Below are 26,452 nucleotides of genomic sequence, written 5' to 3' on the forward strand. Positions count from 1 at the left end.
GCCCCTGCCAATCTCCTTAGCCATCTGCCCATAGTGGAGGCTTCAGGCCCCAGCCGTCCCGAGGCCTTACATGATTGCAGCATCCTCTTTCCTCCAAAGCATGGCAAAAACCAAAAAAAAAAAAAACAAAAACAAACAAAACAAACAAAACAACAAAAAAAAACCTTCTCCTTCCTTGCATCTGCCTTTTCCTCCTGGACTTGAAAGTTCCACCTGTACCTTCTGCCCATCAATTGGCTCCTGGCCTTCTTGACAAATCAAGAATCAATTAGGGAACTAGACCTTAGTATCTGAACTTCCCCTTACAACATAGCAAACACAAACACACATTCCACACACGTATGCACACATCCAACCCCCCACATACATACCACACATGTACGCTGTACTGGCTAGTTTTGTGTCAACTTGACACAGCTGGAGTTATCACAGAGAAAGGAGCTTCAGTTGAGGAAATGCCTCCATGAGATACAACTGTAAGGCATTTTCTCAATTAGTGATCAAGGGGGAAAGACCCCTTGTGGGTGGGACCATCTCTGGGCTGGTAGTCTTGGTTCTATAAGAGAGCAGGCTGAGCAAGCCAGGGGAAGCAAGCCAGTAAAGAACATCCCTCCATGGCTTCTGCATCAGCTCCTGCTTCCTGACCTGCTTGAGGTCCAGTCCTGACTTCCTTTGGTGATGAACGGCAATATGGAAGTGTAAGCCGAATAAACCCTTTCCTCCCCAACTTGTTTCTTGGTCATGATGTTTGTGCAGGAATAGAAACCCTGACTAAGACATACGCACACACACATGCTATATACCACACATATTACATACATATACACACACCATACACATATCTATCCCCACATACATCACACATGTACACACACACACATACTCACACTACACCCCACACACATAAACAACTATACACACCACACACACATAGATAGAGAGAGAGAGAGAGAGAGAGAGAGAGAGAGAGAGAGAGAGAGAGAAATCAGAAAATCCCTTAGGTATCTCACTGGACAATCAGGTCTTTCAGCATGCTGAGCAAGTACTCAGCCACTAAGCTACATCATCCCCAGCCTGGCTTATTTGTTTATCTTGTTTGGGTTTTAGAGGAGTGGGGTCCATTTTTCTTTTTTTTTAAAATATCAACAAAAAAAATCTTAGAAGTATTTTAAAATCTTGTTTACCTGTCTTGTGTGTGTGTACACATTTGCAGTCAGGTGTCTGTGCCACTGTCGCACATGGAGGTCAGAGGGCAACTTGCTGAAGTTGGTTCTCGCCTTCTACTATCTGGGTTCCAGGGCCGGCGCTTGGGTCCTCAGGCTTGGCAGCAAGCGCCTTTCACCACTAAGCCATCTCACCAGCCCAGTTCTTAACATCATGGAAACTTTTACCTAAAAGAAGCGTAAGCCACAAGTACCACATATGGAAGAACTGTGTGAGTTCCTGATGCTTGTCCATGGACTTCATTTTCAAAAGTGGCTATGATTTCCAAAACCTGGCTCATTTTCTCATGTACATTCTACAAAGGCTGCCTTTTCTAAATCTTGTTTTATATAAAGTAATTAATGCTGTCAGTTAAAAGCAACCTGGACTCAGCCAGGTACACACCTTTGTTTGCTCCCAGCACTTGGAAGGCAGAGGCAGGTGGATGGCTGTGAGTCTGAAGCCAGCCTGATCTACAGAGCAAATTCCAGGATGGCCAGGGCTAATAAAGCACCCATTGATTACTACTTAGAGACATCGAGATTGTGTGTGTGTGTGTGTGTGTGTGTGTGTGTGTGTGTGTGTGTACCTGTGAGGGAGATGCATGTGGAGATGAGAGATCAGTCTTGGGCCTTGTTCCTTCTCAGGTACTGTTATCTTACTGTTTTTGAGTCAGGGTCTCTCACCAACCTGGAACTTGGCAGGTAGGCTTAGGTTAGTTGGCCAGAGGCCCCAATGATGTACCTGTCCCCACCTCTTCAGCACTAGGGTCAGGAGTCTGCACTATCATATGCAGCTTTTTAGGCTGACGATGAGGACCAAACTCTGGACTTCCTGCTTGTGTGGCAAGCACTTTATCGGACAGTGCCATCTCCAGAATCCTTACATCCAGATTCTTATATAGAAAATTTACATAGAGCAAAGGATACGGGAACTAGGCAGAAACACGGACCTTTGTTGCTGCCTTTGTGTCCCAGTGAAGAGCTGGGAGGCTGTACGAAGACGAGGAGAAAATGTGATCTAGGGTCCGAGGAAGATGGAGTTTGAGAAGCTGAAAAACTAGAGGCAACACTCAAACCTCACTTTAAAAAGAACATACAGTGTGTGTGTGGGGTGGGGGGGGACTTTTGGGATAGCATTGGAAATGTAATTGAAGAAAATACGTAATAAAAAAAGGAAAAAAAAGAGAAAAAAAAAAGAGAGAGAAAAAAAAAAAAAAAGAACATACAGGAGCCAGGCGTGGTGGTGCACGCCTTTAATCCCAGCACTCGGGAGGCAGAGGCAGGCAGATTTCTGAGTTCCAGGCCAGCCTGGTCTACAGAGTGAGTTCCAGGACAGCCAGGCTACACAGAGAAACCCTGTCTTGAAAAACCATGGCCAGTGGTTAAGAGCACTGGCTGCTCTTCCAGAGGACCTGAGTTCAATTCCCAGTACCCGCATGGCAGCTCACAACCCTCTGTAACTCCTGTCCCAGGGGAATCAAATACCTTCATACAGTCAATGGACAGAAGATAAAGATAAATAAATAAATAGAACCCAGAAACCAGGCAGTGGTGGCACAGCCTTTAATCCCAGCACTTGGGGGATGGGGCAGAGAGTGAACAGGCAGATGGATCTCTGAGTTCGAGGCCAGCCTGGTCTACAGAGTGAATTCCAGGAGAGCCAGGACTACACAGAGAAACCCTGTCTCCAAACAAACAAGTATCTATCAAATGGACACAAAAGAATCCAAAGGAACACTGGCAACCAAGAAGTCAAGTGCAGCCTCTGAATTGCTTCAGGGGCAGGCACCATTTTGAGGCCTCTGAGCTCGCTAAATGCTGGAGATGCAGGAGCAAAGGCATAAAATGTCCATGTATCAGCAGTGTGAGCATGACTCTGTGGCAGCTCCTACGCTCAGGGGCACTGAAGCCCAGGCACCAAAAATAAAGGTTGAGGAAAGTCTAGAACTCCTTAAAAGGAAAAATGACAATGCCATGCTAAGCAACACACATCTGGCGCCCTGGCTATTTGGGTTGTCCAGGCAGGAGGACAGCAGAATCCAGGAAGTCAAGGCCAGGCTGGGCAATATAGCAAGACTCCTACTGAAAGAGGGAGGGACAGGGGCTGGGAGATGGTTCAGTCCACAAAGCGTTTGCCATGCAAGCATGAGGACCTGTGCACACACGTGTAGCAGCACACATGGAACACGTATGCACATGTACACATACACACTCAGAGTGGGAGAGGAGGGAGAAGGTAGGGACAGAACATAGTTTCCAGAAGACTACAAGTCATTTCTTGTTTGCCTGCTTGTGTTTTAGAACTCCCCTTATGTTCTACATCCTAGGAACCAGGAAACCATGCCTGCCTAACTGGACAAGGGCTCTTTTATCCTTGTTATTCCCCTTATTTAATTAGTTCATTAATTAACTTGGAGACGGGATCCAGTCCAGCTTCATCAGCCAGACTGTGTACCAAACTGAGCTACATTCCAAGCCTTCTCTGCCGCTGCCAGAGGCGTCGGCAAGCACAGGCTCCCAGCGCCCTCTGCTGTTCTATCTGTCACAAGGGAAGGGTTATTGGGACTGACATTGCTGAAGGGTCCTCATCTGGGCAAGAAGCTGTAAGGGCAGAAGAAACTGCAAAGCTTTGTACAAAACTCCGGACGAGCTCACTCGCTTGGATCACAACACAGACACTGAGAGGAAGCAGTGGGAGCCAAGGGCCTGACCTTTGCCACGATGATGGTTTTTTTCAGACTTTCTAAGCCGAGTAGAAACCTTCAAGACATCCAGAGCAAACGCATCAAAAGTGGAATGTTAGGATCACTTAATGCTATGTGTTAAGCAGGGTTCCAGAAACAAGGAGGAAAAACAGCAGACTCAGGAAGAGGTAGAAAGAACTACAGGCTTACCTTTAGAGCCCCATAAAGATCAATTCCTGGAGCCCAGGAAGACAGACTAGAAGGTAAGAGCATTTGCTGCACAGATGTGAGGACCCGAGTTCGAATCCCTAACACCCATGTAAAACATGGCTGCACATGCCTGTTTCCCCAGCAGTGGGAGGTGGAGGCAGGTGGGCCTGGAGTTCACTGAGCATTGGCCTACGTTAGATAGTGAGCTTCCAGTTCAGAGAGAGACTGAGACAGAAAGAGTCTTTCTCACAGGAATAAGATGGAGAGGGGTAGAAGAAGACACCTGACATTGTACTTAGGTCTCTTCATGTGCAAAGACAGACCAGAAGAAACCCTGGCTGTGGAGAGCTTTTGGAGCCCACTTGGTGGAAATTTGACATTGGGCCAGGACAAGGAAGTAAGCTTGGGCAGGAATCTAATTTTAGGCTAGAACAAAGAAGTAGGCTTCAGGCAAGAATATGACTTTGGGCTTTTACCTCTTACTCTCTTGCTCTTACTCTTTCTCCCCTGTTCCCCCTCTCTCTGCCTTCCCTTCCCCCCTCTCTCCACGTGTTCATGGCTGGCCTCTGCTTCCCTACTCTTTCCCTCTCTCTGCCTTTGTACAATAAATGCCTTAAAACCAAAAAACAAACAAACAAACAAGCAAACAAAAGAATATGACTTTGGGCTTGGACATGGAAGTAGGCTCAGATATCTTGGTCATCCTGATAATGCCTTAGAAACAGTGATCGTGGGACTTTGTTTATTGCCTTGCTTGTTCCTTGATGATTTGTGTTTATTGTCTTGCTTGTTTCTCAAACTAGAGCTGACTTTATCACTTGCATGTAACTAAAATGGTATAAAAGCAGATTGGGAAAAATTTATTTCACCTCAGCCTCAGAACAGGCTGGGGTCATGCTACAGTCTTGTCTAATTGTCTTTTTCTTTTGAATCCTCGCTCCTGCAGCAGCCTCAAGCCAGCCTGACTGACCTCCTCCTCCTCCTCCTCCTCTTCCTCCTCCTCCTCCTCCTCCTCCTCCTCCTCCTCCTTCTCCTTCTCTATAAGGACAAAAATTAATCAGTATCATCAAGGTGGGAACAGGGCAGCATCCAGGCAGGCATGGTACAGGAAGAGCTGAGAGTTCTAAAATCATCTGAAGAGAGTTCATCTGAAGGCTGCTAGCAGAATACTCTACTCTCTACCTTCTAACAGCTGCCATATTTGAAGGGTCATGGACAACCCAGTTTCTTCTAGGCTCTGAGCAACTTTGAGGCAAAGGAAGGGCTGCTAGTGGCCATCCTGTTGGAAGAGAAACCAGCCAGCCTGTGTATATAGTTTGGTCTCTTCAGCACTAGTGGTCCAAATGCTAGCAATCAGGGGATCAAATCCTCCCCAGGCCTCATGATGCACCCACAACTCTTCCCTGACTGCTTCTCCTTAATAATATTATCTACTTCCCTGTTCTGTTTGTTTTCCTTATTTATTTATTTATTTTTATTTATTTATTCCAAAATCACCAATGGGCCAGGCAGTGAGGGCACATGCCTTTAATCCAGAGGCAGGCAAATCTCTGAGTTCAAGGCCAATCTGGTCTACAGAGTGAGTTCCAGAACAGCCATGGATACACAGAGAAACCCTGCCTCGAAAAAAAAAAAAACTAAAAAAAAAATAAATAGAATTTTTAAAAAATTCCACAATGGATGCACCATTCCTGGAGGTATTGCAATACCAGATCGATGCGTGGAGTGCACAGAGCAAGCTCCTATTCCAACTCCTAATTCCAAAAGGGGCTGGAGAGATGGCTCGGCGGTTAAGAGCACTGACTGCTCTTCTGGAGGTCCTGAGTTCACATCCCAGCACCCACATGGTGGCTTACAACTATCCTTAATGAGATCTGACACCTTCTTCTGGTGTGTCTGAAGACAGCTATAGTGTACTTACATATAATAATAAATAAATGTTTAAAAAAAATATATATATATATTGTCCTTGGATAAAGGACATATCAGATATGAGACTGATAAGAACAGATACTACATTTGATCTTATCCAAAAGGCCAAGAAGCAATTATTCTCCTTAAAAGTTAATTTTAGACTTATTTTGTGTATGCGTGTGTATTTTGCCTGTATAAACGTATGGGCACCATGTATGCTCTGGTGCCCAGAGAGGTCAGAAGAAGATATTGGATCCCCTAGCAGAACAGAAGTGACAGATGGTTGTAAATGTGTAAATGTTGGGAACCAAACCCAAGCCCCTGCAAGAGCAACAAATGTTCTTAACAGATGAGCTCTCTCTTTCTCTCTCTCTCCTCTCTCTCTCTCTCTTTCAATTCTCTTTTTCTTTTTCTTTTTCTTTTTCTTTCCTTTAAGATTTATTTATTTTAATCTATATGAGTTCACTGTTGCCGTCTTCAAATGTAAGACTCTGGTGAGCCTTAGCTTACTGTGAATCCCATTAGTGAACCATGTGGAGCTGGAATCAATGCAAAAAGCAAGAGGCATTTATTGTTCCAGTGCACTGGGGTTGTCCCAGACCCGAAGGACAGGTAGCGACCCCCAGAGGCCCATTCGGCGAGTTTTTATATGGTTTTCAGGGGCAGAATAGAGCATCAGCAACTAGGCACAAAATGACTGGCAGAACAGTGCAGCCTTTAAACTGGTCTTTAAGGAATGAGGTAGTAGGGGCTTACTCAGCCTCTCCCTTCTGGCCTACGTGCTTTCTGACCTGTCTCTTCCAAGAAGGGGGTGGGGGTGAGGGTCCAGGGAAATTTTCTAATGGCTGAGCTGACCTTTTTATAGACACACCAGAAGAGGGCATCAGATTCTATTATAGATGGTTGTGAGGCACCATGTGGTTGCTGGGAATTGAACTCAGGACCTCTGGGAGAGCAGTCAGTGCTCTTAACCACTGAGCCATCTCCCCAGCCCTGGTTCTTTTTCTTTTTGACCCCACAGACTTAAGTGCATTCACACCCTCTGTGTTGGCTGGTCTTATGTCAACTCAACACACAAACTAGAGTCATCTGAAAGGAAGGATCCTTTAATGAGAAAATGTATCCATAAGGTCCAGCTGTAAGGCATTGTCTTAATCAGTGATTGATTGAGGGAGGGGAGCAGCCCATTGTGAATGGTACCACTTCTTGGATGGTGATCCTGAGTTCTGTAAGAGACAGGCTGAGCAAGCCATGGGGAACAAACAAGTAAGCAGCACCCCTCCATGGCCTCTGCATTAGCTCCTGTGTCCAGGTTCCTGCTTTGAGTTCCTGTCCCGACTTTCTTTGGTGACGAACAGCGATATAGAAGTGTAAGCTCTTACACGCGTTCGCGACCGGCCAGGAAAGACGCAACAAACCGGAATCTTCTGCGGCAAAGCTTTATTGCTTACATCTTCAGGAGCCAGAGAGCAAGAGAGCATGAGAGCAAGAGTGCAAGAGCTCTATTGCTTACATCTTTAGGAGCCAGAGCGCAAGAGAGCAAGAGCGAGAATGGCGAAACCCCGTCCCTTTTAAGGAGAATTATCCTCCGCCTAGGACGTGTCACTCCCTGATTGGCTGCAGCCCATCGGCCGAGTTGTCATCACGGGGAAGGCAGAGCACATGGAGTGGAGAACTACCCTTGGCACATGCGCAGATTATTTGTTTACCACTTAGAACACAGGATGTCAGCGCCATCTTGCAATGGCGAATGTGAGGGCGGTTTCCCACAGTAAGCCAAATAAACGCTTTCATTCCCAAGTTGCTTTTTGATTGCAGCAATAGAAACCCCAACCAAGATGCCCTTTCTCTTCTTGCCTTTATTCTTTTTTTGTATCGCCTTTTTTTCCTCCCCAGCTACGACTGCCTGAAGAACACAGTCCACAGCTGTATGACTCATGATCTTGGGACCTTAGGACACACTTAGCTCTCAATAAACATCTGAGTGAATAAGCAAATGTTTTCAGGGCTCAGTTGTTATAGACTCAAGTCTACCCGAACACCAAAAATATAAATTGCCTTGCTGTAAGAGGAAAAAAAGTCTTGTTCTGTCCACAGGCATGTTGGTTATTTCTTTTTGAGACTCCTTAACTTTATTTATTTTAATTGGCAAAAATTTACATGTATTTACCACAAAACTTGATATTCTGAAATGTGTGCACTGTAGAATGGTTCAGTGAGCTACTGTTTCTATGAGCCAACTTGGACATTACTTGACAATTACTATTCTATTCTCCTTACAAATCTTAGGAATCCAGCAGTGAGGCCGGGCAGTGGTGGCACACACCTTTAATCCCAGCACTCGGGAGGCAGAGGCAGGCAGATTTCTGAGTTCGAGGCCAGCCTGGTTTACAAAGTGAGTTCCAGGACAGCCAGGGCTACACAGAGAAAACCTGCCTTGAAAGATTTTAAAATAATAATAAATATAAATAAATTACAGGGATATTAGCATCAGGCCTCAGCCAAATACAAGGACCTTAGCAAAGGCTGCAACAGATGAGAGGCTTTCCCTGGGAGAGCTTCTTCAGCTCTAAGCACAGCCCAGGACTGTCAGGGCAGACCTGCTCTTGACTCTCAGAGTGTGAAGCCTGGTGTCCTGCTGGCTGACACTGCACAGAAAGTGTAACACTTTCCTGGAGGAAAGAGGGAACTCTTCCATCACTCACTCCCCTGAACAGCCAGGCTGCCCTCTGCTGAGGATACAGTAGTCAGAGTTGACTCACATTTAGGAATAGAAAACAGGGGCAGGCACTTTCTCCAAGAGATTTTCTCATCACAGTGTTTTGCCACAAGTGGCGACAGAGCCACAGAGTTTATTTAAGGTCTCCTGAGGAAAAAAAAAAACCCAGGCATTCTGGCATAGTGTGGTGGACTCCTGGCTTTCCACCCAGGAACAAAGGGTGAGGTGGGGACGAGGGACATTTCTAACTCAACAACTCCCTTCTATTTTTCACACTCCAAGTAGACGGTTGTACCTTAGCACCATAGCTATGCTGTAGAACGTATGATCTCTATATGTACACATAAATAATTCCTTTCAGTTTTTAAAAAATGATTTATTTATTTTTCATATGCATTGGTGTTTTGCCAGTATGTCATGTGAGGGTTCAGATCCCCTGGAGCCAGAGTTGCAAACAGTTGTGAGCTGCCATGTGCACGTGCTGAGAATTGAACTTGGGGAAGAACAGCCAGTGCTTTTGACTACTGGGCCATCTCTCCAGCTCCCCTTTTACATTTTTATTTGTATGGGTGTCTTGTCTGGATGTGTGTCTGTGCATAACGTGCCTGGTGAGAAGCCCAGAGAAAATTAGATCCCCTAGTACCATAAACATAACCAGTTAAAACTGGTTAGTACAGAGCTACCATGTGGGTGCTGGGAATTGAACAGGATCTTCTAGGAGTACAGCCAGTGCTTCTAATTGTACCCTTCCCTCAGCCTTGAGAGGGCTAAATCAGACCTCATTTGCCACAGTTGCCTAGCCTGCCTAGGGTGGAGTCTTCAGACCTAGGTGAAGTCTCTTGTCCTGCCACATCTGCAGCTTCCTGCAAGCAGCCACTACCTGTTGGGCAGCTGAGCCTGTTTTCCTGATGAGGTCCTGGCAAAGAGGGGGGGTGGGTTTCCACCCTTTAAATTTAGATTTAAGAATTAAACATTGAGCCTTGGTCAGAAACTTTTGTCTTGGTTCATTATTTCTCTCATCCACCCATTCTATTCCATCCCCTGCTTTCCTTCCAGATAAACCTGCTTATCCATGGCCACTGGACAGCTACAGATGGTGCCCAAACGAAGGGACCTGGACACAGAAAGACCAACTGAGGGACACTGTCTTTGGTGGAGCTCCACAGAAGATGGTAGAAATTATGTATCTCACACGGTAGTAAGCAACATACAGCATTAATGTTAGCACTACAAATTTCATCTTTTGAAGTCTGTTGATTACAAGGGTGCAAAAAAGGATACAGGCTAGACTGAGTCAGCTGATATCAGCTGGGATGATAGCACATTGGGATGGGGAATTCTATATAGTCAATTGTCCGCAGACAAGAACTGCATCAGGTGAGAGAAGTATGGCTTAAAATAAAATAAGATTGAATAAAATAAAAGAGTAAAAAACAGGGGCTGGCGAGATGGCTCAGCGGTTAAGAGCACTGACTGCTCTTCCAAAGGTCCCGAGTTCAAATCCCAGCAACCACATGGTGGTTCACACCCATCTGTAATGAGATCTGATGCCCTCTTCTGGTGTGTCTGAAGACAACTACAGTGTACTTACATATAATAAATAAATAATTTAAAAGAGTAAAAAACAAACAACAACAACAAAGATGCTAGATATACAAATGACATGAGAGAGAGAGAGAGAGAGAGAGAGAGAGAGAGAGAGAGAGAGAGAGAATGGATTTCAGAGCTCTCCTAGGGACAGAAGGAAATTGGGAGACATCCTGCTTCTGCTCTGGCCCCTACAGGAGATGTCCTTAGTTCTGGTTACATCAAGTTCCTTTCCCTCTCTGTATTGTCTGTCCTTGGTGCACCAGTCTGTCCACATGTCAATTTGTGTCTGTTTTTGCTTCATTGTGAAAGACCCACAATGTGAGGACTCCCTCACGTTCTGACTCAGGAGAGGCGACACCCCAAATCACTCAAGAGAAATGGTCTTGATGCAAATTGCAAGAGGACTTTTATTTCAAGAGTGGTCTCGGGCCCACAGTCATACACAACACAGGGTTAGAGGGAGACCGTGGCGGGGCAAGTAGCTGGGAGAGGGGTTATTTAAAGGAAAAAAAACACAACTCAAGGGGGTGTGAAGGGCGTTGTTGGAAAATACAAAAAATACCAGTTAAGAGTCATGAGGAAGCCAGGCGTGGTGGTGCACGCCTTTAATCCCAGCACTCGGGAGGCAGAGGCAGGTGGATTTCTGAGTTCGAGGCCAGCCTGGTCTACAAAGTGAGTTCCCGGACAGCCAGGGCTACACAGAGAAAACCTGTCTCGAAAAACCAAAAAAAAAAAAAAAAAAAAAAAAAACAGGGATACAGGGATATTAGCATCAGGCCTCAGCCAAATACAAAGACCTTAGCAAAGGCTGCAACAGATGAGAGGCTTTCCCTGGGAGAGCTTCTTCAGCTCTAAGCACAGCCCAGGACTGTCAGGGCAGACCTGCTCTTGACTCTCAGAGTGTGAAGCCTGGTGTCCTGCTGGCTGACACTGCACAGAAAGTGTAACACTTTCCTGGAGGAAAGAGGGAACTCTTCCATCACTCACTCCCCTGAACAGCCAGGCTGCCCTCTGTAGAGGATACAGTAGTCAGAGTTGACTCACATTTAGGAATAGAAAACAGGGGCAGGCACTTTCTCCAAGAGATTTTCTCATCACAGTGTTTTGCCACAAGTGGCGACAGAGCCACAGAGTTTATTTAAGGTCTCCTGAGGAAAAAAAAACCCAGGCATTCTGGCATAGTGTGGTGGACTCCTGGCTTTCCACCCAGGAACAAAGGGTGAGGTGGGGACGAGGGACATTTCTAACTCAACAACTCCCTTCTATTTTTCACACTCCAAGTAGACGGTTATACCTTAGCACCATAGCTATGCTGTAGAACGTATGATCTCTATATGTACACATAAATAATTCCTTTCAGTTTTTAAAAAAGATTTATTTTTCATATGCATTGGTGTTTTGCCAGTATGTCATGTGAGGGTTCAGATCCCCTGGAGCCAGAGTTGCAGACAGCTGTGAGCTGCCATGTGCACATGCTGAGAATTGAACTTGGGGAAGAACAGCCAGTGCTTTTGACTACTGGGCCATCTCTCCAGCTCCCCTTTTACATTTTTATTTGTATGGGTGTCTTGTCTGGATGTGTGTCTGTGCATAACGTGCCTGGTGAGAAGCCCAGAGAAAATTAGATCCCCTAGTACCATAAACATAACCAGTTATAGCTGGCTACTACAGAGCTGCCATATGGGTGCTGGGAAATGAACTTGGGTTCTCTAGAAAAGCCAGTGCTCTCAAGAGCTGAGCTACCTCTCCAACACATTATAAAAATGTAAAGTTTTATTCCTATCTGTTAAATGTGTGCACCTGTGTGAGGAGACCAGAACAGGCCACCAGATCCCCTGGAGCTTAAGTCACAGGTGATTATGAGATATCCAATATGGGTGCTGGGAACCAAACCCAAGATCTCCAAAAGAGCAGCAAGCACTCTTAACTGCTGAGCATCTCCCAGGGCCCTGGAAGACTCTTCTCCAACAAATCGGTCAGTGTTGTTAAGCTTTCTGGTGACCCTCATCAGACCATCCACCCCTTTCAGGAACACACAGTTCTTGACCCAGGCATTGGATTGGGAACCCTGTGACAGACTGGAGTGATGTCCTCAGTTGACACTGCTTATTTATCCTGCTCCACACACCTAATTTCTGTTTTCACGTAATTTGCCCCAGTATTTATGCCTCCTCATAATTGAGTAATTCCAGAAAGTTCCTTCTCTCTGAGAACACTATGCTCATGTCCCCAAGGCCAGGTCAAGGAACTGAAAGCCTCAGCAGTAAGCCAGACAATCATGTTTGCCCAGCAAGGCGGGTTTATGACTTGTTCCGAAGTGAGCCAAGTTTGAATAAACCATTCATGCTCCAAGTGAACAGAGCCCACCCGTGTGATGCTGAGCAAATGACCGGTCTACCATTGTCTTATTACTCCTAAGGCCTCAGTGCTGCGTCCCCTGGAAACTCCCATCCTAGCTCCTCAGTGAGGGGCTGCAGCCTTAGGGTATGATTATTATGTGATGTAGGCAGGGCACTCATGAGTGGTGCCCTGAAAGAGGTCCCGGGGCCTGGGCTGGCTCAGTAGGCCAAAGTGTTTGCTGCAAGACAGATGATCTGATTTCTGAGTCCCGGATCCCACATAATAAGTCCAGTTGGGGTAGCAAAGATGGCTCTGCACCTAAAGGCACTGGACTCCATGACTGTCAACCTGAGTTAAATCCCCAGAACACACATGGTAGAGACAACTGACTCACACAAAGTTATTCTCTGCCATCCACAGACTTGCCATATATAACAGACAAAATAAATACATATTTATTTTAGACACTGTAAAACAAACAAACAGACAGACAGACAGACAGACAAAAAACAAAACAAAGCAAAAAACCCATGCCCGGTGGTGGTGGTTCACGTCTTCAGTCCCCTCAGAAGGCAGAGGCAGGTGGAGTTCTGTGAATTCATGGCCAGCCTGGTCTACAGAGTGAGTTACAGGCTAAACCCTGTCTCAAAAAACCAAAACCAGCCGGGCATGGTGGCGCATGCCTTTAATCCCAGCACTTGGGAGGCAGAGGCAGGAGGATTTCTGAGTTTGAGGCCAGCCTGGTCTACAAAGTGAGTTCCAGGACAGCCAGGGCTACACAGAGAAACCCTGTCTCAAAAAACCAAAACAAAAAAAAAAACAAACCCAAAACCAACCAACCAAACAAAAAATGATAAACAAGGGAGAACACAGCAGCATGCATCCTATGGTGAGATGAGAGGCAGAGACAGGACACGGACACACACACACGCCCATCCATCATACACATGGACACTGCATACATTACATGTATACCTGCACTCACAAGTATACCATACACAAAGAGTTCTGACAAACTGAGGAACTTTGTCAGTTGACAAAACCCTGGAGTCACAAGGATTTAACATGATTCTAAGAATCCATGTTAAAAAATCAGGTTTGGCAAGGTGACTTTATGGCCAGCCTGGTCTACAGAGTGAGTTCCAGGACAGTCAGGGCTACACAGAAAACCCTTCTCAATAAACAAAAACAAAACAAAACAGGTGTAAGTGCAGGCTTGTAATCTCAGGATGGGGAGGCAAAGACAGGGCTCACTGACCTGCATAGCCTACTTGGTGAGTTCCAGAATAGAGGAGATGCTCTTGCAAAAATAAATGAATAAACATGTTAAACGGTGAATGGTATAGTGACAATTTTCCAATTTTGGTTTCTTTTTCTTTTGGTTTTTTCGAGACAGGGTTTCTCTGTGTAGCCTGGCTGACCTGGAACTCACTCTATAGACCAGGCTGGCTTCAAACTCAGAAATCCACCTGCCTCTGCCTCCCAAGTGCTGGGATTAAAGGAGTGTGCCACCACTGCCCGGCTTCCAATTTTGGTTTCTTTAAAAAAAATACAAAAATAGGGCTGGAGAGATGGCTCAGCAGTTAAGAGCACTGGCTGCCCTTCCTGAGGTCCTGATTTCAGTTCCCAGCAACCATATGGTAATGGGATCTGACGCCCTCTTCTGTCACATGGCTGTACATACATGCACTTGTATACATAAAATCTACAAACAGAAATAGTCTAAGAATCTGTCTTTGTTTCAATCCCCAGCGTGAAATACAGGTCTGCTCTGCAGCGGCTGACTATGATTTGCCTCACACTCCAGCTGTAGTGTGAATTTACCAGCTTCCGATAGTTTCTGCAATTGTGCGACTTTGGAATTCTGGGGACTCTTCAGAGGGATGGGTGGGTTGTTGTTGTTGGTCATGGTTTGTTAAATAGTCATACACAAAGAAGAAACAAGAAGGAATTAGATAGATATCCTGACTGCAAAGATCAAACTTGCATTGCCCTCTTTCCAACCCCTGACTTTCTATTCAGGGATCTCTTTCCTTTCCTCTCTATGCCTTTCTCTCCTACCTAGTGTTAAGGGGTTCAAAGGGTGGAAGAAAAGGCATGGAGAAGGGTAGAAAAAAGAAGAACACACAAAGTAGCCAAAGACCAAGACCAGTCTCCATACACATGTTCACTCGTGTACACACACACACACACCGCACAAAACCGAGGTCTGAAACCTGGCAGCCCATGGCCATAGTCTCAGCACTCAGGTGAGTGACACAGCAAGACTGTCTCAAAAAAAAAAAAAAAAAAAAACAAGACAAAATAAAGCAAGGAGATTTGGATGAGGCTAAGCCCTAGGTGAAGTCTTGCACTAGCCATAAGCAACTATACCACAGCATGAAGCTTTAGAAAGGACCTAGCTCAGTACCTTTCATTGATTTAATTTCCACTCATGGAGGTTACACCTAATGGAGCCAAGTCAGAAACCATTCATACCGGTGCTAGTCGCTTTAGCACACTGGAGCACGCCGTGCACATTATGCACACTAACATAAATGGCAGTATACAACCATGTTTGAGTCACAATATTTTACTGTTGGTCACAGGGACGACGTCCTGGCCCCTCACTCCTCAGCACTCTGTGTGCTGACATAGTCCTGCAGAAGCGCCTGCGCCTCTGCCCGGCGGCTCATCTTGGTGGCTTTGCCCTGGAAGCGGCCCTTCTTCCCTGCTCCTTTGCCTTCCAAGACTTCAGCCACCCTAGAGAATGAAGAGATGGTTATGGAGATAGTCTGGCCAAACCAGACTTCAGGCCACCAGAGGCTGCCTGTTAGGAGTCTCCATTATAAATAACTATGTTTTCTTGTGATGTTTCCAAGGAACACATACTCCAGAGAGCCAATGATGACTGAAAATTCTAATGCCCAAAGGAACTGGAGTCTACCTCTGAATGTGGTTAAAACAAGAAAATAAACCAGGCATGGTTTATTTGGTCCCAGTACTTGGGAGGCAGACCTCTGAGTTCCAGGCCAACCTGGTCTACAGAGGGAGTTCCAGGACAGCCAGGGCTACACAGAGAAACCCTGTCTCGAAAGAAAACAAGAAGAGAAAGAGAACTACAGGGCAGAACCAGCACAGTGGGCTGCGCTGCACAGAGGCAGAACGGGAAAGGGAGAGCGGACGGGCTCTGCAGGACTCTGAGCTCAGGGAGAGCAACTAAACACAGGCAAAGGCACAATACCACATGTGCATTCTTCATGCAGTGAGCTCCAGGTTCCCCCGGCTTTGAGACCTGTCACCCATGCTGGGTAGGGCTTTGATAGCACAGCCATCTTTAAGTAATTTTTGCTCCTATAAGTAACCCCAGTAAAACCAAATGGACTTTGCTGGTATCTGTACTTTGGTCTGGTTTTGGATCCCAATCTGGGGTGAGGATCTGCATATCAGATATTTATACTAAGATTCATAACAGTAGTAAAATTAGTTATGAAGTAGCAACAAAATAATTTTATGGTTGGGGATCACCACAGCATGAGGAAGTATATTAAAGGGTCACAGCATTAGAGAGGTTGAGAACCACTGCTTAGGATCAAATTTTCTGTTAAAAATAAATAAATAAATAAATAATAAAGCAAGCCCTGGGCTCTCATCTCCTTCTGCCCCTTTTACTGTGAGGCCTCAAGTGCATGATATAAGGTTCCCCCATCTGTCAAACTAGGCGTGCCTGTGTGAGACCACATCTGCTCAGCCGGCCTCACATGCCTCTGTGAACCAAGGACATCACAGTGTGATGCCCTGCAGGAGCACAGGCTGCATCAGATGCCGAAATACACAACCTCCCCTCTCACAGGAACCACTCACATTACCTGGGCCCCAGGGTTTCCACAGCCTCTGCCGGGCCTGCCAGTAAGAAGAGCCCAGCACCCTTCTCATCCCCCACAGTTAAGAACAGGAGGGTCTCCTAGAAGGTAAGACAAGGAGATGAGCACACATGGGGTCCACTCCCCTACACCCTGCGTCAAGAACAGACAGTCCTCTAAACCACAGAGATGGCTCTGATGGTGATGTCGCAGCCTCCCACTCTGGCTGGGCTGCCAAGCTCTGTGAGAATGGCCAGGAGGTTAAACACTAGGAGAAGGCCACTGACCATACTGAATAGAAGACACCGTTCACAGTCTCACTTCCACTATCCTTTCCTGTCTGTGATGAACCACACACCCTAGCCGCCATTGCCTACACAGCCACACCACTGCTTTCTGGTGGTCACTCTGCTCCTTGGCTACCTGAATACCTCTAAGCAGGCTTTGTGGCCTAGCCCCGAAGCCTCTCATTCTCTTTAAGTAATGTGTTCTGCCTCCAGCATTTATCACTCCAAATTACAAATGCTGAAGTCACATGTCTCTCAGGCTAGAACTGGGCTCTGTGAGACTCAGTGCTGTGTATCCAGCAGAATTACAAAGAGACCTGAGGCTTGAGCCCAGGAGGCATTCCATAAAGAGTTTGGGGCTGGAGAGATGGCTCAGTGGTTAAGAGCACTGACTGCTCTTCCAGAGGTCCTGAGTTCAATTTCCAGCAACCACACGGTGGCTCACAACCACGTGTCATGGGATCTGATGCCGCCTTCTGGTGTGTCTGAAGACAGCTACAGTGTACTCATATACATAAAATTAATAAATCTTAAAAAAAAAAGAAGAAGAAGAATTTGAAGTAAGAGCAAAAGAAACTTGGCAACCTCCTATGCTGGACTATTAGGATCAAGAAAGGCAGGTGACTGTCGGGTAGTGGTAACACACACCTTTAATCCCAGCACTTGGGAGGCAGAGGCAGGTGGATTTCTGAGTTCGAGGCCAGCCTGGTCTACAGAGTAAGCTCCAGGACAGCCAGAGCTACACAGAGAAACCCTGTCTCAAAAAACAAAAACAAACAAACAAACAAAAAAAGAAAGAAAGGCAGGTGAGACTTGAGACAACAGAAGAAAGAAAGAAAGAAAGAAAGAAAGAAAGAAAGAAAGAAAGAAAGAAAGAAAGAAAGAAAGGAAGGAAGGAAGGAAGGAAGGAAGGAAGGAAGGAAGGAAGGAAGGAAGGAAGGAAGGAAGAAAGAAAGGAAGAAAGAAAGGAAGGAAGGAAGGCAGGTGAGACGAGGCAGAGGTCTTCAAAGGGTCTCACCAACCCGACATTCTCTAGCACACGGATCCAGGTGCCTTTCAAGCTTTCTTGACTACAGAGATTGATCTCGGCTAGTACTTGGAAAACAATGTGAATACAATTGTTTCAGCTCTTCTTGTGTTAACCTGAAGGGACTTTGGCTAAGCTAACTCCCTCATCCATGCCTCCCAGGGCCTCTGCACAGTGGAGGAAAACTAACACACACTCTCTCTCTCTCTCTTACCTCCGATCCAATCTCATTAGCAATGATATTCATGAATTCAGAATCACCCTCTTTCCTACGACAAAGGACACAGACATGAGACCCAGGATGAAGTGGTGGTGCTGTGACACTGTAGGAGGCCAGGTTCCTCCTCTAGAGGCAGGACTACAACTGACAGTCCTCATTGCTTCCTGTTTGAGTGCACAAACTCCGAGACCCCACAGCATAGAGAAGATGCCCTCAGCCTCATTGGCTTATACCCATGGATCCCCAGGATCCTGGCAGATCTGACAGAAGGTGAGAGAGCCAGGAAAGAAGCTAATGAGGCCTACATAGTTACAGTGAAGATGCTGTTAAACCCAGGAAGTCAGTAGCACCCTTCCTGGGGTCTGCTCACTAGCAAACCAACCACTTAGCAACCCACATCCCACTGTGCATTGATCTGTGGGGAGAGGCTGAGACCTGGGCCCCTCAATTCTCACCTGTGTAGTGTGACCACACCACCCCAGGCTGGGCTGCTCCTGAGGCTGTGGGCAGTGTGCACAGCCAGGTCTCTAAGGAGGTTCAGGTTGTTCTGAAATGGATATGAGAACTCAGACATGTGCAAAAGATAACAGGGCACCATTGCCTCTCCTCCTGCACTGCCCTCAAACCCTCTTGAGAATCCACACATGGGCTGAGGCGAGGGGCCCAGCCCCTCCAGTACCCACAGGATCCATTACCTTCTGCAGGAGCTTGGTGGCATTCTGGAGCTTTTTTACTGCTTCCACATGATCCTCAACGCCACACCTATAAGACAACGGTTAATGGAGAATGGCTAACTGCCCAGGCCCTTCCGAAGCTGGGAACAGAAATCTATGATACCCTCCTTGCTGGGGTACCTTCCTCAAAATGGGAACAATCAAAGAGGCCCTTAAGCAACTGTAAGGTGGGGTACAGGACTAAAGCATTCTGTGGGGATCTGAGCTGCTGTCCAGAGTACCTGACCCTTCGGAGCAGGTCACTCTGCCTCTCTAGTGGTGGAAATGCTAAGCCCAGGGGTGCAGTCCTTGGGAGCAGGGGGTGTGGCAGGGGCATGGCATGGCGTGGCGTGGCATGGCATGGTGTGGTGTGGCAGGGCAGGGCATACTTAAGTAGTGAGGTCAAGGCCTTTTCACTTCCATGACTTCGCTCCATCCACTTCAGTACCCGATTCCCAGCCAGAAATATCAGGTTGCTTTTGTTCTTTTTCCCTTTCTCAGTCCCCAGAATCTTAATGACCTACACCAAGGGGTAACACACAGAGACACACACACACCACAGTGGGTCTTAGGACACAAGGGCAAGAGAGACCAGACCCCCCTCTTTAGTTCTGAAGTAACAAAGGAGAGACTTAAGAGACTCACCCACCACCCCCAGCCCTGCTCACCCACACCCTGTCCGCACACACTCCATCGCCCTTCCTCGCTTACCTGAAGGTCACTGAGATTGCTCACGTGCGTCCCACAGCACATGTTGGAGTCTACACCTTCGATGGTAACAACTCGAATGGGCCCAGCATGATCATCGGGCAAACCCCGACCCCTCACCTGGAACAGAGGGAAGGGAACAGGGCTGTCTGAAATTTGATGAGGAGCCCTTGGAGAGCCACTCTGTGGAAACTGCTGCTGGCTCTCTCCTCACCTGCTCCACCTCAGGGTCATCCAGGCTCAGCTCTCGAACACTCACAGGCAGCCGGTCTCTGATTTTCTGATTGACACTCTGCTCGATAGCAGCCACCTGCTCAGCAGTCACAGAAGGGCTGTCCAACTCAATCACACTCCGGAGTCTCCCTAACTCCCTGCCAGAAAAAGAAGCACAGACGCAGCATGCTGGGAGTTTGTGAGGTGTGCTCACACTGAGCCTGAAGGCGCATGCCCGGAATCCTAGTGCTGGGGAGATGGCGGGAGACTGGGACTTGAAGTCACCTGTGTATTCACACTGAGTTCAGGTTCCTATAACAAAAGGGGTGGGGACCACACTTATCCTGACTCAGGAGCTAACTGCTGTGAATTCAAACAAACAAAACCCATCGGTAGAGATTGCCATTCCCATTTTACAAAGGCAGCATTAAATAGGAACAGGGCCAAAGCCATGCAATGGAGGAACCATAGATTTAGCTCCAGGCTCTATACTCTATGTTCTCTCCCAATCAGAGGCAGATGTCTCCTCTCAAAGTTTCTCCTAAGAGACACAAGAGCATCCATGGCCCAGTCTTCAAGAAAAGGCAGGTAAACACTGTCCTAACCCAGCACTGCGACCTCTCACCACACCACGTGCTTCTGCTCACCATGACGTTGTCTTCAGCCCGAAGAGAAGGTCAGCAACCGCGGTGATGAGATGTTGCCCTGAGCCAAGAGCGGGATGGGAGCAAGTGAGAAGCCCAGCCACCCAGCCATAGGCCTGACACCAAGTTTCACTGAAAACCATAAGGGCTGGAAGCCTGTCTCAGTGACAGAGTGCTTGTCTAGTAAGTATAAGGTCCTAAGCCAATTCCCAGCACTGGGGGGGTGGGGGTGTTGGAGGCAAGAGATAGATAATGATTGATTGATAGATGATTGATTGATAGACAGATAGATAAATCGATCAGCTAGCTGAATTCCTCCTGCAGCTTTACAACGCTGCCAAGGCAAAGTACCTCCTCAGAAGCGGGGTCTGAGGTGGAGCTCTGACATGTGGCATTCATTCATCTGACAAATGTTTACTGAACGCCTACCACGTGCGGAATGCAGAGCTCAACCTCTGAGGTGCGCCTGCACTCCTGACTGATGGGAGGGAAGAAGACAGGAAGAAAAGGAAGAGGAGGAATTAAGCGGGAAGACATATAGAACTGTCAAAGCTTTGAAGAGGGAACGGGTGTGATGTGTACCAGGAATCTGTTCAAAAAGATGGGTGCTGTGGGGGTCCTGATGAGGTCAGAGCATGTCCACGAGCAGCCACAGCAGGTCTATAGCCTTGGTAACAGCTTTACACACAAGGAAGATTTGCAGAGCAGGGGAGTGAGGAGACCCCCTTTTCTTTTCTTTTCTTTTCTTTTCTTTCCTTTTCTTTTAAGGATTGTTGAGGCTGCTCTGTGACAGAGGGCTCAGCTAGCACAAGCAAGGCCCTGGCTTCAATCTCCAGCAGTGCAAGGAAATAAAAGGACTGCTCTGTGGCATGAGGTCCTGAATTTAGTCCTTAATATGAGGAAAAGAAAAGGCTGCTTGGGTTGTTGTATAGGAACAGAGGAGCAGGAGAAAGACTGCATGTGAGGAAACCAGCCAGAGGTATATAGGGAAGATGGTTAGGGCTGGGATTGGGACTACTGCAGTGGGTGGAAGCAGAAAGATAATTGAGGATAAATGGAGACACTTGATGACTGACTCAGTGTCTCCAATGAAGAATCTGGAATGACCTGAGAGACTGAGGAGATGCTGTGAGTGACTGGGGGGGGATGCTGTGAGTGACTGGGGGGGGATGCTGTGAGTGACTGGGGGGATGCTGTGAGTGACTGGGGGGATGCTGTGAGTGACTGGGGGGGGATGCTGTGAGTGACTGGGGGGGGAATGCTGTGAGTGACTGGGGAATGCTGTGAGTGACTGGGGGGGGATGCTATGAGTGACTGGGGGGGGATGCTGTGAGTGACTGCGGAGATGCTGTGAGAGACTGAGGAGATGCTGTGAGTAACTAGGGGGGTACTGAAGACCAGCAGGATATTAAACAAGCATAGAGATGGCAGTGACCTTTCCACTTCATTTTGGGGCATTATGAATTTGAAAACCTATAAGACATCCAGATAGAGACATCAAGTGAGACAGTAACTGGGTAGGCATGGTATGCTTGTAATCCAGTATTTAGGAGGCAGGAGGTCAGCCTGATCTACATATTGAGTTTTGAACCAACCAAGGCTACATGGGAAAACACTGTATCCCAAAACCAAGAAAGTACTGGCGAGATAGCTCAGTGATTAAGAATTTGCCTGACAACCTGACATCAACTCCCAGGATCCATGTGGTTGAAGGACAGAACTGATCCTCACAAGTTGTCCTCTGGCCCCCACAGGCATAATATGACATGTATATACCCCCTTCCCTGTTAAATTTAACAAAATTAAAAAGGAGAAAAAAAGGGCCAACAGTTCTAGAACTTTAATGTTCACGTTGTTTTCACAATGGTCATAGCACACTATCTGGATCAAAGCTGGTTCTAAGGGTGTTGCTCCCCAGGGAACTGAATCCCCAGCTCAGCCACTGTGACTCGGCTATTCACGGCCCGTCTTCCTGGGTGTTCCCGTCCTGTGGCCCTTACCTGAATGCTGCTGCATGTGGTCAAACCTCCGCTCCCAGTCCACCCGGACCTGGACTTGACTCCCAGGGGACAGAGGTGACTCCGTGAAGTGATCGGCCTGGGCCCCACGACGGGTCACCCTCAGCACAGAGATGTCATTGATGGTACCACGGTCATCAGGCTGGGAGAAAGAAGTAATCGACCATGGAGCAGGGCTCACCCTACCTAGATAAGAAAAGCCTCTAAGGGAGGCTCCCAGAGAGACAGACCGGGAATCTGAGCTTCCTAGTGGAAAAGAAGACAACGTCAATCCCATGACCGGATTCTCTGTCCTTCACTTTCAACACTTTTGGTGTTTTCAGGGCAGAACAGCAGCATTAAATCAGAAGGAAATAAGCACAGCACTGAAGATTTTAGTAAAACTCAAAAGATTCTAATCCTTGTTGCTGGCACCTTAAATTAGTGGTTCTCAACCAGCAGGGTCATGACCCCTTGGGGGTTGTATGACCCTTTCATGAGGGTCATATAGCAGATAATTTACATCACAATTCTTATTTTTTTTAAAGATTTATTTATTTATTATATGTAAGTACATTATAGCTGTCTTCAGACACTCCAGAAGAGGGAGTCAGATCTCGTTACGGATGGTTGTGAGCCACCATGTGGTTGCTGGGATTTGAACTCAGGACCTTTGGAAGAGCAGTCGGGTGCTCTTACCCACTGAGCCATCTCACCAGCCCCACATCACAATTCTTAAGAGCAAAATCTTATTATGACATAGTAACAAGATAACGTTACTGTTGGGCGGCACCACAACATGAGGAACTGTATTAAAGGGTCACAGCGTTAGGAAGGCTGGGAACCACTGACTTGGATTCTCTTTAACAGACTAAAGTGGTCTGAGCGTTCCTGCCTTTAATCACTCAGTCCTCAACATTGACACCAGGACTAGATTAAACAATATCCAATCATCATCTAGAAAACTATCAAGTGCCAACTGCTACAAGCCATCCAAATATGAACATGTAGATAGGACACACAGATCACGCCACAGAAACCCCATCTAAAGAGATCTAATAGCCTGGGAAATCAGGGAGACAGAAAAAAGTACTGTCTAACAGGAAAGACTCAGGGCTGGCAGGATGGCTCACAGGTTAAAGGTAATTACTACCAAGCCTAATGACCTGACTTAGATCCCTGGGACCTGAAGGAGAAAAACCAACTCCCACAAGTCTTCTGACACACACACCCCAGCACATACACACACACAAATAAATAAAAATTAAATGAATAAATGTAATTTTAAAAAATAATAAAAATAAAAGGCACTCTATAGACACTTGGGGGTCAAAGGTCTCTTTCTTTAGCAGATCAGATGTGGGGGAAATAGGAACTGATAACAAATAAAAAATAAAGGGCTAGAGAGATGACTCAGGGGTTAAGATGACAGCTCTTCCAGAGGTCCTGAGTTTAATTCCCAGAAACCACATGTGACTCACAATCATCTGTAATGGGATCTGATGCCCTTTACTGGTGTGTCTGAAGACAGCTGCAGTGTACTCGTATAAGTGAGATGGCTCAGCGGGTAAGAGCACTGACTGCTCTTCCAAAGGTCTTGAGTTCAAAACCCAGCAACCACATGGTGGCTCACAAAACCATCCATAATGAGATCTGATGCCCTCTTCTGGTGCAAAGCTACAATGTACTTACTTAACAATAATAAAATCTTTGGGCCAGAGCCTGAGCCAACAGGGGGTCCTAAATTCAATACCCAACAACCACATGAAGGCTCACAGCCATATGTTCAACCATAGTGTACTCATATACATAAAATAAATAAATATTTAAAAAAAACAAAAAACAAAAGAAACAAAAAAAGATCCTTTCTCAAAAAAAAAAAAAAAACAGATAACTGTATTATAAAAAAAATTAAAAATAAGAAATAAATAAGAAAGCGCAGGGCAGTGGTGGCGCACGCCTTTAATCTCAGCACTCGGGAGGCAGAGGCAGGCAGATTTCTGAGTTCGAGGCCAGCCTGGTCTACAGAGTAAGTTCTAGGACAGCCAAAGTATACAGAGAAACCCTGTCTCGAAAAAAACAAAACAAAAAAGCAAAAACTGAAGCTTGGCTGGGCGAGGTGGTGCATGCCTTTAATCCCAGCACTTGGGAGGCAGAGGCAGGCGGATTTCTGAGTTCAAGGCCAGCCTGGTCTACAAAGTGAGTTCCAGGACAGCCAGGGCTACACAGAGAAACCCTGTCTCAAAAAAAGAAAAAAAAAAAAAAAAGAAAAAAACAACTGAGGCTTTCCCCTGGTCTACCAAATTCTTCCTTGCCTCCGATCTTGCACAGCTTGCTGGTTTCCTGAATGGAGTCTATACCTTCCTAGACCCTCCAAGGCCCTCTGTTCCGAAGCTCTGTTCCAAATCACTGTTCCAAAGCTCTCTAGCTTGTCCTCAACATGCACAAGCTCCAGCACTATCCCACCGCTTTGTTTACAGTTAGGAAGATTCTTTCAGGCTTCACTGTCCTTGTCTATGCCATCAACCTGGCTGCTAAGAAACTCTCCCAGAGCCCCCACTCTGGGTGGCACTCTCTTCTTCTTCTTTTTTTTTTTTTTGTAAACTGTAGCTAGGCTCTCCATCAAAGCACTCAAAAGGTCTGCTCTGAAAGGCACCGCCCCTCTTCTGAATTCTGGGAGGAGCATCTTAGTGCCTGTAAAATGCTTCGTGTAGATTTCCATCTCAGGGCCTTTGCACAGCTCTTCTACCTGAACTATTTCTTTTGCCCCAGAACCACTAAATAGCTACATTGGCTCATCCCTTCCCTTCACAGACAACTACCAAGCTGTCCAGAAGGCTCTCTACAGAAGAGAGCATCCCACCACTCTTTCCCTTTACCCAGCTTATTTCTAGGGACATTATCATTACTTATACCTGGCATACCGGGCTGTCTGCAACAAGCACTCCACGTGTATTTGGAGGTACTGTCTTGTTCAGTCTCTCTTCAGCGCCTGGAATATGACACACTGCCTGTGTCTTACCTACATAAGCATATGCTGAATGAATAATGCATTGAACTAACGCCCCTGGATTTACTGAGGCTGAGAAAGGGCGAACGCATTTTTCTGCAGGAGCGAACTGGAATGTGGGTTCCGGGGAGGGGGTCCGGCTGAGGCTGCTCCTAATACCTGTCCCCCGCCCTCGGGGAAAAGCAGCGTGTCTTCCAGAACCACATGGAATCCGCTCAACACTTCTTTCTTGCCGCCGCTCGCGTCCGTCTGCAGCTCGGCGGGACTACAGGAGACCACGGTGGTGGTGAACTGCGCAGGGAGAGGGGTGCGAGCATTATCCCTCTTACGCCGAGACTGGAGCCTGCAGCCACCCTCCCTCCCGATGCCCCCCTCGGTCTCAGGACCCTCGCCCACCGGTCCGCACCTCCCGTGCGTAGCTGTCGCGCTGACACAGGAACGCCATCGCGGTCTCCTAGGCCGGAGAGACCCGCGCGCGCAGAAAAGCCGGGCGGCGGACGGAGAGCGATGTGGGACAAATTTTCTTAAGCGTTACCGCGCTCGGCACGAAGGGGTATAGTGTGCCCAAATTTACTAAAACTGCCAACTGTAGGTGTTCTATGCTGTTTTGCCACCGTTTTGAGTCTGGAAGACCACAAAACTAAATACACAACTGGAGCTAAGACGTTCTTCAGCTCTTGGGGCCTTGTGATTTGGCCAGCAGAGGCCCTGTGGCATAAAGGTGGAAATGAGAGGGGCTGGACATACACAAGACACATATGTTAATATTTTACTTAAAACCAATACCCATAATATTTCATCATGTAACTTTTTTAAACTGAAGGGAAGAAATTTAACTCAGAAACCTATGATTTATGATAATTTCTATTTTTGGATGGTGGTGGTGTTTTGAGAGAGGGTTTCACTGTGTAACGTCCTGGCTGTCTTGGAACTTGCATTGTAGACCAAGCTGGCCTCGAACTTAAAGATATCCTCCTGCCTCTACCTTCAAAGTGCTGGGATTGAAGGCATTCATCACGACTGCCCAGCAATAATAGGCTAAGTGGATTTTTTTAAAAGATTTATTTTTATTTTATGTATATGAGTACACTGTAGCTGTACTCATGAGCCTTCATGTGGTTGTTGGGAG

At 46.8% G+C, this 26,452-nt stretch overlaps 1 protein-coding gene and 2 pseudogenes across 3 annotated transcripts; all 3 read right to left on the bottom strand.

Annotated features, from left to right (window-relative positions):
• Window positions 1-5,781: 5,781 nt before the first annotated feature.
• Gm51949 lies at window positions 5,782-5,865 on the bottom strand (annotated as a pseudogene).
• A 104-nt stretch (window positions 5,866-5,969) lies between these two features.
• Window positions 5,970-6,148, bottom strand: Gm25475 (annotated as a pseudogene).
• An 8,894-nt stretch (window positions 6,149-15,042) lies between these two features.
• Window positions 15,043-25,888, bottom strand: Aarsd1 (alanyl-tRNA synthetase domain containing 1). Of its 3 annotated transcripts, none has more exons than XM_006534121.3 (12): window positions 25,730-25,888; window positions 25,483-25,614; window positions 22,317-22,476; window positions 20,320-20,377; window positions 19,674-19,830; window positions 19,463-19,604; window positions 19,141-19,271; window positions 18,734-18,800; window positions 18,494-18,585; window positions 18,033-18,087; window positions 16,511-16,605; window positions 15,043-15,404 (listed from the first exon to the last, which is right to left on the bottom strand). In XM_006534121.3, exons 5-12 carry the CDS (start codon window positions 19,691-19,693, stop codon window positions 15,269-15,271), a joined length of 738 nt encoding a protein of 245 aa, XP_006534184.1. In that variant the 5' UTR covers window positions 19,694-19,830; window positions 20,320-20,377; window positions 22,317-22,476; window positions 25,483-25,614; window positions 25,730-25,888; the 3' UTR covers window positions 15,043-15,268. The 3 variants fall into 3 exon arrangements, with proteins under 3 accessions (XP_006534184.1, XP_030102139.1, NP_659078.1); XM_030246279.1 differs by lacking the exon at window positions 25,730-25,888 and adding an exon at window positions 25,229-25,305 and having other exon boundaries at window positions 25,483-25,575; NM_144829.1 differs by having other exon boundaries at window positions 15,219-15,404; window positions 19,463-19,579; window positions 25,730-25,813.
• Between the last annotated feature and the right edge of the window lie 564 nt (window positions 25,889-26,452).

This window comes from Mus musculus, chromosome 11, assembly GCF_000001635.26.
Source record: "Mus musculus strain C57BL/6J chromosome 11, GRCm38.p6 C57BL/6J".
NCBI classification, from domain to species: Eukaryota; Metazoa; Chordata; class Mammalia; order Rodentia; family Muridae; genus Mus; species Mus musculus.